The 15,643-nt window shown below is 43.1% G+C and overlaps 2 protein-coding genes across 2 annotated transcripts in view; one reads left to right on the forward strand and one right to left on the reverse strand.

The window, feature by feature from the left end:
- The window catches only part of LOC131675194 (sperm-associated antigen 6-like), a 277,598-nt gene extending 275,215 nt beyond the window's left edge, over nucleotides 1-2,383 (forward strand). Inside the window, exon 10 of the mRNA XM_058954090.1 lies at nucleotides 2,251-2,383. Within this exon, the coding sequence (XP_058810073.1) occupies nucleotides 2,251-2,383 (133 nt within the window). The remainder of the gene's footprint in view (nucleotides 1-2,250) is intronic.
- Nucleotides 2,384-6,701: 4,318 nt separating this feature from the next.
- Nucleotides 6,702-11,941, reverse strand: LOC131675195 (uncharacterized; the record flags this gene model as incomplete). The annotated part of the gene is made up of 3 exons (XM_058954091.1): nucleotides 6,702-9,495; nucleotides 9,559-10,834; nucleotides 11,086-11,941. Coding segments are annotated over 3 exons (4,926 nt in total), but the record flags the coding sequence as incomplete, so codon positions are not given.
- Between the last annotated feature and the right edge of the window lie 3,702 nt (nucleotides 11,942-15,643).

The raw sequence follows: 15,643 nt of genomic DNA on the forward strand, positions 1-15,643 counted from the left end.
AGGCGACCGATAAAGTAGGCGCGTGAGGGTATGTCGATATACGAATAGGGGCGACTGGTAGGAATGATGAGTGACGGAGAGAAAAGGGTAGACGACAAACGATGGGTAACGCTAGACTGATCGGCGCGCGGATTCCTGACTAGCCAATGATAACGGAGATAGGGGTAAGATAACAAATAGGATAAAACCGATGCTAACTAAATTGATCAGTAGTAAAATTACGTGGGATAAACTAACAAAATAGACGGCGCTGATGATCGAGTTGATGACACTACGAGCAAATAGGATAAAAATTCACGGAAAAGAAGGAGAGGTAACCGAGAGAGGCGCGATGCGAAGCCGCACTAGCCGCGGCCTGTTCTGCCGGAGCCTTCAACGGGGATGGACGTGATTGTGCGCGAGTGCCAGGAACAAAGGGACGTTTCTCCAGAGATGAGTGCGGCTAGTGAATACACGAGCCTAAGAAGGGATGTTTGGTGCTGTCAAGTCGAACAGACGCCGACAGAAATTGTCTTTCTCTCTCTCTCTCCCCCTCAATCTCGGAAGGTTGACCGATGGTGAGTCTTTAAAGAATTTCCTTTCTTTTCGTTGCGCGACTAGGAGATAACACCGTATGACCGCTTGAGCCCACGATCTTTACGACGCCGACCGAATTGACCCGCGAGAGTTTAGGAGTACGTGAAACCTTTTTCGTTGCATATCGCCTTATCTAGTCGACCAACCGGACCTTTCGCGGAGAACGATCGAAATCGTGTCGTGGTGCGCCGAATAGCGTTGATAATTCGTGTTCCATTAACGGCAGGATCTATTGAATAGAATGCGAGTAAATTGCACCAATAGTTAATGAAGTGATTTAGGCCAATAGCAGATTAGATTTTGGGTTGCAAAGAGTAGGCTTATGTAAGCAGAGATAGAACCGACGGACAAAGTAATGGCTGACCTTGGGCTGACCTGGAAAGGAAATTGAAGACCATCTTTCTTACGCAATAAAGTTAAATTTCTTTGAACTGATATATTTTTCTTGTCTTGACTCGCCTTGTAACTTCCCGCATCCTCTGTAGCTTCCACGATCGGACTGCGTTGAGCCGGTTAGAACGCTTTGAGACATCGACACCATTTTGAGCACGGTCATCAAACCGATTCTCCCCGCTAATCACTGATAAGGCGACCTTGTATGGAGTCACTCTGACTACCTGTTTTTGAGTAAGAGTTTTCTTACCAGAATTCCATTGCTAATATTCTAAAGTTTTACGGCAATTCTTGTCATTGAATTTGAAATTATTAAATTATTTCAAATTTCAAATTCAATTATAAATTGAATTTGAAATGAATAATATAAATTTTGAATTTCTATATGTTGCGTTGGTATGTAAATTTGTTATTGTATTGATTTTTAATATTATCATTTATTCAAGTCGTTATAAACAATCTTTTATATCAGTTGACAATTTAATAAAAGACCTGGTGATGCTGGAAGATAATCCAGTGAAACGTTGTCATAATTAACTGTATATAATTATTTAGTTGGAGTTTTAGGTGTCACTCTCAAAAAACCTTTGGAATAGAATTCATTAAATCTATAATAATGGAGAGTAATAATGTATTTAAATATACTTTTCGAGATATTGCCTTAATAAAAACTAATAATTTTTTGAATATTATTGAAAAATATTTTTAGAACGATAGTTTAATAGCTCATACTTTTACGAATATTAAGAAAAATAATATTAATAATTTAAACGATTGCAGAAATATTGATTTTTGTAACATTTTCATCTAAATTTTATAAATGATTATAACTCATTAGAATTATCTAAAAATGTCTTCAATTATCTTCAACATTACTATACCATTTTAGTGGTCTGCATACATATTTACCCGCTGCCGTGAATGGTAGCGACAGGCCAATTTTGTCTCGAAGGATCGATCACCTTTAAATTCCTTTACCCTCTACTTCGCTGATACCTTATTCCAGAGTACAGTTTCAAACTCTGGTCTTTTCCCACGATCTTCGGCATAGCAACTTTTTTTTATTTCTTTTTTATCCTCTAACCATTAATTAAGTCATTAATCTCCATAATAGATGCACCTCTCAACACGTCTATTTCTACATCAAACTATCTTAGGCTTTTTTTCTTTACGCTGGTCAGATACATACACATAAAATGTGAGTTCTCTACTCTCACGTAATATAACGTATTAACATTATTTCACTTTGTAATAGTACAAATTATACTTTTTGTGTTGCAGGCTCTATTCTCCAGGTTACTCAGATAGTCTTCTAAAAACTGTAGAGCATTATCAACCCAATTGCTTACTTAATGAGGAAATATTCACAATGTTCAATGATAATGGTGGTTTGTATACAATTCAACAAAAATAGTATATTTCTTTATATTGAATAAAATATTATTCTTCGAATGGAATTTTTTATTTTATAATTCTTGTGGCGGGGAATTTCGGGGGTTTTAACCGCGCTCCGAGTTTCTTCCGCCACAAGGCCTGGTTGGCTCTACCCCCGATTATTTAGGGCGCCAGACCGTCGGCTAATTACGGCGATCGTCGGGCTAAGGCCACTAAGGTTGTCGCGTATCCGGATCTACTTAACGGCGACTGCGCAGGGTGGGCAGACGGGGGATACGCGTGATATCCTCGATTCAGGCCTTGGTGTCCAACTCTCCGCTTTCTACGTCTCCTTGATTGGTATGCCGGCAGCTCAGATGATGGCTCGTTAATTCAAGTCGTGAGTCCGTTCGAATTCGCGCGTATATTACCTATCGTGGGACCCGAAATATAGCGAATTGGTGATACCCGTATATGACCGCTCGCGGCTGAAAATCACTAGCATGCAATCGAGGTAGGATAACACAGTAAATTTTATATAAAATAATTAATCACTTTATTGACGTATCCAGTAATTTACAAGTAAGAGGTCGGAGTGAATAGGGTCGGTAAAACTCTGAATAACCATAAAATGGCAAGGGTACAAATTAATCGAAATGTTAATAATTTTCCGGTCGGTTTTCGATTAACAAAGATGGTGGAAAGGTCAGCGCAAACGACACAATCACGAATTTTTCTTGTCTGATCTTACCGCTCACGCTCGGTTTACGAAATGGCGAAAAGGTCAGCACAATTAAATAAGTTCGGTAATCTTATTCGGCTAATTCTACTCTCGTAATAAATTATTTGCGAAAGGTCAGCGCGAATCCTAAATCACGAACTTTCTTTTGTTTGATCTTAACGCTCACTCTCGGTTTACGAAATGGCGGAAAGGTCAATACAATTAAATAACACAGTAATTTGATTCAGCCGATTCTATGTCGCAATAAATCATTAGCGAAAGGTCAGCGCGAATCCTAGATTACGAATTTTCTTTGTCTGATCCTAACGCTCACTTTCGGTTTACGAAATGGCGGGAAGGTCAGCACAATTAAGTAAGCACGATAATTCTATTCGGCTAATTCTATATCGCAATAAATTGTTAGCGAAGGATTAGCGCGAAGAAATTAATCAATGATCTTATTCACCTACTTCTGCATACTCAATAAAATATCACTAGGAGACAGGAAAGTCACTAGGAGACTCAAACGACCAACATCATTTATCCCACCTATCAGAAAACTAGATGGTAGGCGGGCTAGATTTGATGAGGAAAAAATTCATAATTTCGCAAACCATTTATGTACGGTATTTAAACCTCACCAGAGTAAAATCACCGAACAAAAAGAAGACGCCTTACTTGAAGACATAGGCATCCAAGACAGTACACCTATTGCAACAGTTAAAATAAAGGAAGTATATTAAAAAATATAAAGAATAAAAAAGCACTATACTTTGATAATATTATAAGAATAATGATCAAAAAATGACCTAGTGTCGCAATAAGATATTTAACAATTATCTTTAATTCACGTGTTCGTTTATGTTATTTTCGAAATTCAATGGAAAATGACTGAGATTATTTTAATTTCTAAATCTGGCAAAGAAACCGAACTGATAACATCTTAACAATTAATCTTCAGCCCGTAATATAACAAAATTAAAAAAATATAATTTTAGCCAGAATTAACCCAATAATAATTTATTCTATCAATATTGATACAAAGCTTATCCTAGAACATCAATTTGGCTTTAGATACAACCACTCCACAATAGAATAGGTCAACAGAATAGTATCAATTTCTGACATAAATTAAAGACTTTTCCAGAAAATCACTACAAACTACTCAAGTTATATCTTTAAAATAGAGAATTTCAAGTAAAATTAAACAAAGAAACATTAAAAAGGCAGAACACAAAAGCAGGAGTATCGCGAGATAGTGTACTAGGATCAACTTTGTATTTGTTATTCACCGCTGACTTGCCAAAATTTCCAAATATCATGGCAGCTATTTATACAAATGACAGCCATTCTTACATTTCACTCAGAAGTATAAATAGCAACTGCACTAATACAAAATTATATTAGTAATCATCTACAAAACTGGCTAAACGCATGGAGAATTAAAATCAATGAAAGTAAATCAATACATATAACATTTTACATTTGAGAAAAGATACCTACCACCTATTAAACCAAACGATAAACTCATTCTGCAAAGTAGTCATGTAAATTACTTGGGTATTCATTTAGACATGAGGCTCTCATGGAAAGAACACATATTTAGAAAACGCAAACAACTGGAAAGGAAGTAAATGAAAATTTAATGGCTAAGTAGAGAAAAATCAGAGCTCATAATAGAAAATAAAATACTGCTTTACAAAGCAATAATCAAACCAATCTAGGCCTATGGTATTCAACTATGCGGTGCCGTCTCAAACTCAAATATATAATTCCTAGAAAGATTTCAATCCAAAGTACTAAGAAATATTGTGACGGCCCCTTGGTTTGTACCAAATGACTCAACCATAATGATCTACAGATATCATTAATAAAAGAAGAAATCAAAACATTTTACAAAAAATATAGCACCAACTGCAAACCATCCAAACGTGCTTGTTGGTGAGCTTCTCAAGACAAAGATATCCACTACCAGACTAAAAAACACAATATGATTGATATTCAATAAAACCAAAATTTATATAAATATTTAAACATGCAAATAGAAAATTATAAATTATATATGCAAGTTAAAAATAAGTAGAGTATTCAAAAATCATTAGAGTATTGTACTTCATTATTTGTTAATTTTCGTAATAGCAAGCTCAATTATTTATTGTTTACCTTGATAGATTGGATATAAACCTAGAGTAAATAAAAAAAAATTACTTTATGATTATTTGATAATGGAATATTTAATGCAATATTATATTACAGGAAGTAATTAATAGAACAGTAAATAAAAACTAGCATAATAGAAATATATCTGCAAAAACATGCCGAACAATTGTGCTAATAAATGCAATCATAAGAAGAACAGAAAAACAGTTTGTACTCCTTGTAGAAGAAAGATTACATTTGAAAATCAACGCCTGGAATATTCACGATATGAAAAGTTAATACAAGAATTTATTAATATTAATTATAATGATTGTTAATAAAGATTATAGCTTCGAAAATATAAAGTTTCCCGATGGAATTTATACGACATATTGTCAAATATTGCTGAATTATGAAAAAGAACTTCATAACATCAAAGCTATACCAATGATCGCGAGGTTATTTTTAGTCGATCGGTTTCTTCTAAAGAAATCACGCTCGCTAGAAAATGCCGATTTGATCGAGGAGTGATAGGGTCGCTAATATGAGAGATGTCACCGTTGTACAGAATATCCAGATTTATTCACCTTCACTTTATACAATGAAGAGAGTACAATTAAATAAATGAAAAACACTTCCCCGAATTCGCGAGACCGCACGTAGATGATAGAAGGGCTCTCCCGTGAGAATCACCCAGATGCGAACGCCAACCCCGATCTCCTCGCCAGACTGAGAGGCTTCCAACCTGGGGACGACAGCGCTGCCTGACACGAGCGACCAGACAAATCACTGTCACATCAGGTGATCAGGCGCCAGGGCCGTCACGAAGATGAGCAGGGACAGTTGCCGGAGGAATCGTTGTGAAGCAGATGCTGGAGCGTTCGCTGGTTGTTCGACCAGATCTCAGGGGAGAGGAGGAGGCAAGCGCTGCACACCCTAGTGATAGACACACCGATAACTCACTATCACCGCCGTGTCGAGAGCCGGAAGTAGAGATGACCGATCCGTTGGTGATCAGGAACAGAACTGGTTGGTCAGCTCGTCCGTCTTTCAGGCATCAACTCCAGTGAGCGCCTCGACGCCGTCTCCTACTCCAGTGAATGGATCTATGGAAGGGGTACCAAAATTACTCCCACCTCTGCGATCGCTGACGAAAACCAATATGCTCGCTGAGAAGTGCTGCCCTCTTGAAGTCTGCAGAGGACGTAGTAGCCTGTTTGCTGACGCAACCAAGCAAGTTGGAACAAGTAGCAAAAATAGGAATACAAAAGAAGAAAACAAAAGTGTTATTAAATCATTAAAAAACAGGAAGCAAAACAGAAAACAAGTTTATGGACAATCGTTGACCCTTAGGTGAAACTGGTGCAAATTCTCTCCGAGTGACGTCACGACCTCCTGTTATGCAGTAGGCCAAAATAAATTAGAGCAAAACTGACCTTGCGACCTGCATTCCGGCCCGAACATCCCGCCCACCTTGATACCGAAGGTAACAATAAAACTACTCTTGAGAGAGTTCCGGGTGTAGGGCACCTTCCCCTATTGGCAGCGATTGACTTCCGCCCACCTTGACAAGCGGCGGCTGTCCTGGTTCCGGGCCGTCATCTATTGGGAGGCGGATAAGCTTAACCAAGGGGCGGCTTAGTGTGGTGGTGGCGGTCTTTAGGGTAGCTACCCTTGCTAAGCCGTCCGACCCTTCGTGGAGCTCGAGAACTCGTCCCAATGGCCATCTGGTGGCTGGCGTGTTGATATCGGAGATTAAAACCAAATCACCTACCTTGAGGGGTTTTGTTGGTGACAACCATTTGGAGCGCAGCTGGTACTCATGGAGAACCTCCTTGCGCCAGCGCATCCAAAAATGGTTACGCATCACGGTTGCCAACCGGTAGCGCTCCACGCGAGGAATGGCGGGTGTATCGCTTGGCTCTGCAGGAGCTAATAGCGCCGATCCAATCAAGAAGTGTCCTGGGGTGAGGGGGGCCAAATCCTCCACGTCGCTGCTGAGAGGGCTGAGAGGGCGCGAGTTCAGGCATGCCTCGATCTGGACGGCAAGAGTCGAGAACTCCTCGAAGGTCAGCTTCGCGTCACCAACCACGCGCTTAAGGTGGTGCTTGAATGAGCGCACTCCAGCCTCCCAGAAACCTCCGAAATACGGCGCTCTCGGAGGTATGAAGTTCCAGGTGACTCCATCGTTTGCCAAAGTCTCAGCAATCTCCTTGCTGAAAGTAGCGGCGCTATGAAAGAGACGCCTCAGCTCCTGGTCGGCTCCTTGGAGGGTCGTGCCGTTATCCGACCAAACCGAGCGACACAGTCCTCTTCGACCGACAAAACGACGCCAGGCCGACAGAAAGGTTTGCGTGGTCAAGTCCGAGACTACCTCCAAATGGACCGCACGTGTGGCAAAGCACACGAAGATGACCAGGTAGCCCTTGGTAGCACGTTGACCGCGACCTTTACACATCCGGATGGGGAATGGACCTGCATAGTCCAGTCCGCAGGTAGAGAACGGGCGACTCGGTGTTCCTCTGGTTGAGGGGAGAGGGGCCATTTGTTGCTCCAGCAGAGGACCCTGGAATCGTGCACATCGGGTGCATCTTCGCACCTCTCGCCGAACGTCGCTGCGCACCTGAGGGATCCAGAATCGACGTCTCAGACAGCTAAGCATTAACTGTGGACCGCCGTGAAGTGAATTCAGGTGCGTATCTCGCAAGATGAGTGCTGCGAGATGGCTCTTGCGTGGGACGATAGCGGGGTGTTTTTCCTCGAACGGCAAGGTTGTGTTTTGGAGGCGACCGCCCACCCTCAAGACTCCGTCTTCATGGAGAAAGGGCGAGCAACGACGAATCGTCGACGCTCGAGGGAGAGGAGCACCCTTCGACAGGCAGTGCAATTCCTCGCTGTACGCCTCTCGTTGGACCAGACGCAAAACGCAGCTGGTTGCTGCGTGGATCTCCCGAGCCTCCAATCCAGGATAAGGGTATTGTGGTGGGACCCTTCGAAGGCGGTTCAACCACCGCAGGGCGTAAGCGACGGTGTGGATGAGTCGATGCCAGGAGGAGAAGCGAGTGAAGGGGAAGTCCCCTTCTGGCTGCACATGATGTGCTAGCACCTGGCGGGGTGGTCGCTCTTCTAGCGCGGACACGAATTCGCACTCCTCGGTTTTCCATCTCGACCAGTCCTTGAGTAGCCACGAGGGTCCGTGCCACCACAGCCGGTTGGTTCGCAGCTCGCTTGGGCAAAGTCCACGAGAGGAGGCGTCCGCGGGGTTTTCCTCCGTCCTGACGTGACCCCAAGGCGTCTGTGGGATGAGGCTGTGTATCTCGCTAACCCGGTTGGCTACGAACGTCTGCCAGCGAGAGGGGTGGTCTCGGATCCAGGCTAAGACCACTGTTGAGTCCGACCAGCAGAAAGTACGGATTGGTTCAGGATGCAATTGTGGGCGGAGGGAAGCCACTAACTTGGCCAGGAGGAGAGCCGCACACAACTCCAAGCGAGGCACGCTGATTGACTTGATGGGCGCTACCTTTGTCTTCGCTGTAATGAGAGTGGATTTCCACTCTCCGTGGTCGTCCTGAGTGACGAAATACAGGCAAGCCCCATATGCTCGTTCAGAGGCGTCGGCAAAACCATGTAGGTACCAGCGTGTCTCAGCCGCACGACTTAGGAATCGTGGAATTGAGATCCCTTCTACGTTGCGGAGCTGCCGGCAGAACAGATCGCATTCCTCCTGTGAAGAAATATCCAATGGATCGTCCCAGTTGCATCCTTGGAGCCAGAGCTTTTGAATGAGTATCTTAGCTCGGATAAGGACTGGGCCTAGCCAACCCATAGGGTCGAAGAGACGTGCGACGATGGAGAGAATTGCTCTTTTGGTAGTTGGGGGTTTCAGTTCATCGTGGTTGACACGGAATCTGAAGGCATCCGATCTAGGGGACCAGAGAAGTCCCAAGGTGGAGACCACATCTGGGGCGTCGATAGGCAGGTCTTGGGTAGACACGTCGCTCAGCCCGGTCAGCAACGCAGGGTGATTTGAAGACCACTTGTCGAGTTCCATGCCGGCTGAGTGAAGGATGCCGACCAGCTGATCACGTTCGTCCTTGGCGTTCTCCAGCGTATCAGCTCCGGCCAAGGCGTCGTCCACGTAGACGTTGCGCTCTAAAATAGATGCTCCCACTGGGAACTTCAATCGCTCATCTGAGGCCAACTGGAGCAAGGCTCGTATGGCTTGGAATGGAGCGCAGGCCGTTCCGTAGGTGACGGTGGTGAGCCTGTAGTGCTGAATAGCACCGTCTGGACTGGATCGCCATAAGATTCTCAGCCAATCAGAATCTTCTCGATGAATGCGGAATTATCTGAACATCTTGACGATGTCTGCTGAAAAAACGAAGCGGTAGTATCTCCAGCGAGTCAGTATGACGGAGATATCTCTCTGGAGCTTCGGTCCGGCATGTAGACAATCATTGAGGGAGAGACCGTTGGAGGCGTCTTGTGAAGCGTTGAAAACTACACGAATCTTTCCGCTCCCGTCGGCTTTGAAGACCGCGTGGTGAGGTATATAGTAGTAGTTTTCTTTATCAAGGTCAGGCTTCTCGATGCGCTCCATGTGATGAAGGTCCTCGTACTCTTTCATAAAAGTAACGTAGGCCTTCTGCTCGTTGGGCTTGCGAACCAGGCGGCGCTCAGTGCCCAAAAGGCGGGCTCTGGCTATCGCGAAGGTGCTCGGCAAGTTCGGGGAGCGAGAGAAGGGAAGCCGCAGGACATAACGACCTGAGGAGTCTCTCGCATGAGTGCTCGAAAAATGATCTTCGCAGGCTTGGTCCTCTCTCGAGAGCAATCTCGTTGGTGGGATCTCTTCCAGCTCCCAGAACCTGCGGAGCTCCTTTGCGATGCTATGGCAGTCCGTGTCGACCGTGTGGCAGTGTACCAGGCTAGGGGGCACTTCGGCAGGTGACGGTGTTAAGCCACTGATGACCCAACCTAGTGTAGTCCGCTGAGCGATGGGTTCATTGCGACCACCTTTTATAAGACCATCAAGGATGAGAGCGGGATAAACGTCCGCTCCCAAAATGCAGTCAACCCGACTCATTTTGTCGAACTCCGGATCGGCTAAAGTCAAGCCTTCTAAGTGGGTCCAAGAAGCTCGAACGACTGGTTTGCTTGGTAGTAAGGAGGTGAGCTTGGGCAACACCAGGGCGCTGAAACGTAAAGCGAAAGGTGAGGTAATCGATCGTAGCAATACGTCAACTTCACCTGACGGCCTCATCCCGTGTTGGGCTCCCAGGCCGAAGACGAGCGTGGAAGAGCGTCGTTTAGGCAGCTCCAAATCCTGAACGACTCTTGTAGAGAGGAAGGATGTCTCAGAGCCCTGATCCAGGAGCGCTTTCACGACGATAATCCTGCCGGAAGATGACTGAATAGCCACCTGCGCCGTAGCAAGTAGCACGACTCCCGAGTGACGTGTACCCGAGTGTAGGGAGACAACACCGGTCGGTGCCGAAGGTTCTCCTCCGGTGGAAGAGTCACTAGTGCCACGGGTAGCCGCACCCTCATGCAGGAGAGTGTGGTGAGATGCGCCGCAGCCGGGAGTCCTGCAGCGATGCACGGAGGGACAAGAAGCGGCGCCATGACCTTGACCTAAACAATTGTAGCACAGGTTATGCTGACGAACAGTCCTTTTTCGTTGGTCAAAGGAGAGATCCTTGAACTTCGGGCACCAAGACACTCGATGCTGCTCCCGACAGAGGACGCATCGTAGAGTGGCCTTTCCTGGCGCAGACTGCCGGTCCCGAGCCGTCTGGGTCGAGTGGGCTCGAGTGACGTGAGGAGGCTTCTTGGACGAAGCTCGGTTGCTGGGATGCTCGACCTCCATAGTACTGGAAACTTACAGCGTCCGAGACCGATGCTCGAGGAAGGATTTGAGATCCTTGTACAAGGGGAAGTCCTCCTGATGCTCCAGTGACTTCTCCCAATCTTCACGTTTTGGCTGTCCAGTCGTAGCTCGACTAATTGGATGAACCAATCATCCCAGTGGTCGACGTCTCGGCCAAGAGAGATTAGGGACCTCGTGGCTTCCTCTACGGTGTCCAGCAGACGCGTGATCTCTGGAGCGGAGCGTGTAGCCATGGGTGGCATGGAGAGCAGTCTCTTCAGGTGGTCTGCGAGCTTGATTCTGTTGTTGTCGTAACTTTTCAACAGAATGTTCCAGGCCACCTCGAAATTTGTCCCCACCAGCGGGATGTTTCGGAGACGCGCGGCTGCGCTGCCCTCCAATGAAGATAGTAACCGCTGTAGCTTCTGTACATTGGCTATGTGAGGAACGTCCTTCACCATGGAACTGAAGAGTTCCTTGAAGGATTCCCAATTTCGTTGGTCCCCGTTAAACGTAGGTAATGTTAGTGATGGGAGAGAGGGAGGTGTAGGTAACATCTGTACCAAGGAGGCGCTTGCAGCACTTGCTCCTCGGTCTCCGTCTCTCGCAGAGGTTAAGCGGGCCAAGCGAGCTGTCAGCTCCGTCTTGGCAGTCACGTAAGCATCCTCGATTTCGTAGAATTGACTACGAGTGAAGTACGGATGGTCTTTTGCTAGTCCGGCGTTCTCTCGGCAGACCTTGCCGTGGTTGCCCGCGAACGTCTTCCAATAGCTTTCCAGGAGCTGCAACCTATTGGAGAGATGCTCGAAAGTCTGGTCAGCCTTACCTTTCTTGTCACTCACAAGGGAAAGATGCTTGCCCTTGAGATTTTTCTGAAAATTGGCAGAGGGGTAGAGTTTTGAAAAATATTTGACACATATTTTTTTTATTTGCGGGAATTCATATTGAAAGGGTTAAAACCACTCTTAAAGTTCACCCCTTAAACCCGTTTTTATTCAATGTCTCAAGGTTGAATCAACATTTTTTTACGAAATCCAACGCCGACTTATTGTTTCTAAAAAGACAAGTATTTAGGTAAAATTTAGGAACCCGAACGCTCATGTGTAAGTATGTCTAGGGGGGAAACCACCTTTAAAACTCACCCTCGAAATAGATTTTTTTTAACATCTCGAGATTTATTCGGATTCTTTAGGATAAAATCTATGCTTGTTTTTTTTCTTATGAAAAAATGAGTATTCAAGTAGAAATTAGTGATTCAAATATATTGAGAGGGTGAGAACTACGCTTAACACCCCCAAAAACCAATTTTCTTAATATTTCAATTGGATCGGAATTCCTTGATAAAATCAACGCCTGAAGTTTCATGTGCTTTGTTCTCAAACACATTGCAAACCTCCGTCGCTGATTAGCACTGATGGAGCATAAATAGAGCGATGTTAAATAAAAAAAAAATCAACGCCTGTTTATTTCTTATAAAATAGTAAGTATTCAGGAATAGCTTGTGGACCTAAATATGTCCAGGGGGTGAGAACCATGCTCAAATATATTGTTTTTAAATATATTCACTCATGTAAAAATTAGTTATTTTCCTGTTAAAAAATTAGAATATATTTTAGAACATAATTATTACATGTTCAATGATATCACAACACAAAAAATTTTTTGTGCTTAATAATACTATGTAGATGGTGATAAGCTAAAAAAACATTGATAAGGTAATACGAATTATTTATGAAGTAAACAAGATATCTTTTTGTTCGAGTTTAATCTGTTTTCTGTGATTCTGTATATTGAACTGAATGAAGCGTGGAAATAAATAAAGAAACTTAAAAAAAATTTTAAATAACAAATGTAATTTTAAAAAACACAGTGAAAATAGGAGCATTGTTAAGAAATATGTAAAATAATAATTTTAATAATAATATATTGATAAAAATATAATATCTATAATTGACGTAAAATATTATTTATATTAATTAATTTTGTTATTAAGATAAAGATTCTTGAATTATTCTTTCTTTTAATATAAAAAATTGTTTGACCATTCAAATTCATACATTGTACATATATAATTCATCAGATATCTATTTAATAATAATCATTTGATTATACGAACAGTTCTTTTTCATTAATGAATAAATACTATTAATTACATTTGTTGTTAAAAATGCTTTATTTTTAATATTGTATATAATTATATATAAATTATTGTTAATTTTTTCCACTCCTGATGTTTGATAATTATATTAGTAATCTTGATTATAGGGACGACTCCTAAGATCAAGATTACTAATATAATTATAATTATATATAATGATATAAGCTGCAACGGTAGTCCATTCGATTAATCGATCCGTTCGCGATTCTTTTACTCGCGTGTTAGTCCGAACGACTAAGAGAGAGAGAGAGAGAGGGCGCGCGAGAGTTTGAAAATAGGCAGTTAAGCCTCAGCTGCTTTCGCGAAAGTACCGCCGAAATTTTTGCACTGTGTTTCGCCATTAAAAAATTGAAAGTTTCCTGGAACTATTTTTGATACGTGCGTGAGTTATAAGAAAGCAGTAGCAGCAGCATTTTAGCAGCGGCAGCAGCATTGCAGTAGTAGCAGGTAGCAGCAGATTCGAGAACGAGGCAGCACAGCTGATCGATCCGAGGAGCATCTTTCAACTTCGCCTCAACAATTACGGCTAATCACCATAATTGCACGCAGGATAGGTTACACTTCCCTTTATTGTTGCGCGACAAAATACTTTCGAAAGTATTTTGTCAATCGCGACCGAATTTTTTTGTATTCGCGCCGAGCGTTAGATTTCGCGGCAATTTTTGAATACTCTTTCTCTTTCTCTTTACCGAATTATAATTATAATTGTAAATCCTGTCGCGTGCGTTAGTCTTTCGACCCATAAAAGACTGTAGTTTTTTTATTGATTAAACTTTGTTAATTTTATTCGCCGTTTACGTCATTTCGTTTCCTATTAGCTTAATCGATCTATAAAGGCTTAAGTCTTAATCCGATTTCATCTAGGGGATTAGGCGGATTAGGTATTGCGTCAGTCATACTGAAAATAGATTGAGTGTCACAAGTCAAGTGACTTACGAGGGTGGTCCGATAAGTACTTAAGCCTCACCCGCCCGATGGCGCCACTTTCGCAAAAGAAATATTCTGTCACGTAGTACAACCTTCTCGAAGGTTACTGTCAAGATTCAGCCGGATCGGAGTTGTAGTTTATTTTTGAGAGGCGTGTGGAAAACAAGTGTGTCCGTTGATTTTTGAAAAATGGAAAAAGAGAGCAGTATCGGTCGGTGATTCGATTCTTGTTTTTGGAAGGGAAATCGCGCAGCGAAATCAAAAAGCGCTTGAATGCTGTGTACGCTGACTCTTCTTCTTCGATGGCGACCGTAAAAAATGGTTTAACGAGTTTCAACATGGTCACACGTCGATTTTTGAAGAGCCACGTTCAGGTGCTCCGAAAATGGCTACCACGGAGGATAACGTGACAAAAATTCACGATCTCGTATGGCAGATCGACGATTGAAGGTGCGTGAGATAGCTAAGATCGTAGGCATCTCAAAAGACCGCGTGGATCATGTCCTGCATGAAATTTTGGGCATGAAAAAGCTGTCGGCGCGATGGGTGCCGCGTTTGCTCACTTCGGACAACAAGCGCAACCGTGAGACAACTTCAGAGCAATGTCTGACGCTGTTTAAGCGCAATCCGAAGGAGTTTCTGCGTCATTTCGTGACTGGGATTCACAAGGTGTGATATACATCGACTACCTAGAGAGGAGCAAAACGGTCACAGGGCTGTACTATACCGAATTATTGGGCCGATTCGACGTCGAATTGCAGAAAAAACGGTCCATTTGGCGAAGAAAAAAGTGCTCTCCGCCATGACAACGCACCGGCACACACTTCTGCCGTCGCCATGGCTAAATTGGTCGAATTAGGCTACGAACTGCTGGCCCCATCCACCGTATTCTCCAGATTTAGCCCCGTGCAACTTCTTTTTGTTTCCAAACTTGAAAAAGTCACTCGCCGGGCAGAACTTTGAGTCGAATGAGGAGGTAATCGCTGCCACGGAAACCTACTTTTCAGACCTCGAGAAAACGTATTTTTTAGACGGATTAAAGAAGTTGGAGCATCGCTAGGCCAAGTGTATCGAACTAAAATGAGACTATGTTGAAAAATAAAACGCCACTTTTCCAAAATTTTCTTTTTTCTTTTGTAGGCTAAGTACTTATCGGATCACCCTCGTAAGGTGAGTTCAATTCAGTTGGAAAGAAAACACTGAAACGAAATCATCAAACGTAAAGGCGAATACACGTATAACTATACGTGTTTAACGGAGCGACGGTTAGCTCTGCATCGTGGGAGTTTGTGCTTAAATAAATATCTCATTTTTGCTAGATAACCACCCCGTTACAAAGCTTATATTTATATTTGATATTATATAATTTATATTATGTATTGTATAACTTATTTTTATATAATTGTTTATTCCGTTTGCACTTCTACCGAATTTTCCACCATACTTTCAAACATCTTTATTTGAAATAATGAAACACGCGATCTAGTGT

This window comes from Phymastichus coffea, unplaced genomic scaffold, assembly GCF_024137745.1.
Source record: "Phymastichus coffea isolate CEN01 unplaced genomic scaffold, Cenicafe_Pcof_1.1 PCOF00017, whole genome shotgun sequence".
Lineage (NCBI taxonomy): Eukaryota > Metazoa > Arthropoda > Insecta > Hymenoptera > Eulophidae > Phymastichus > Phymastichus coffea.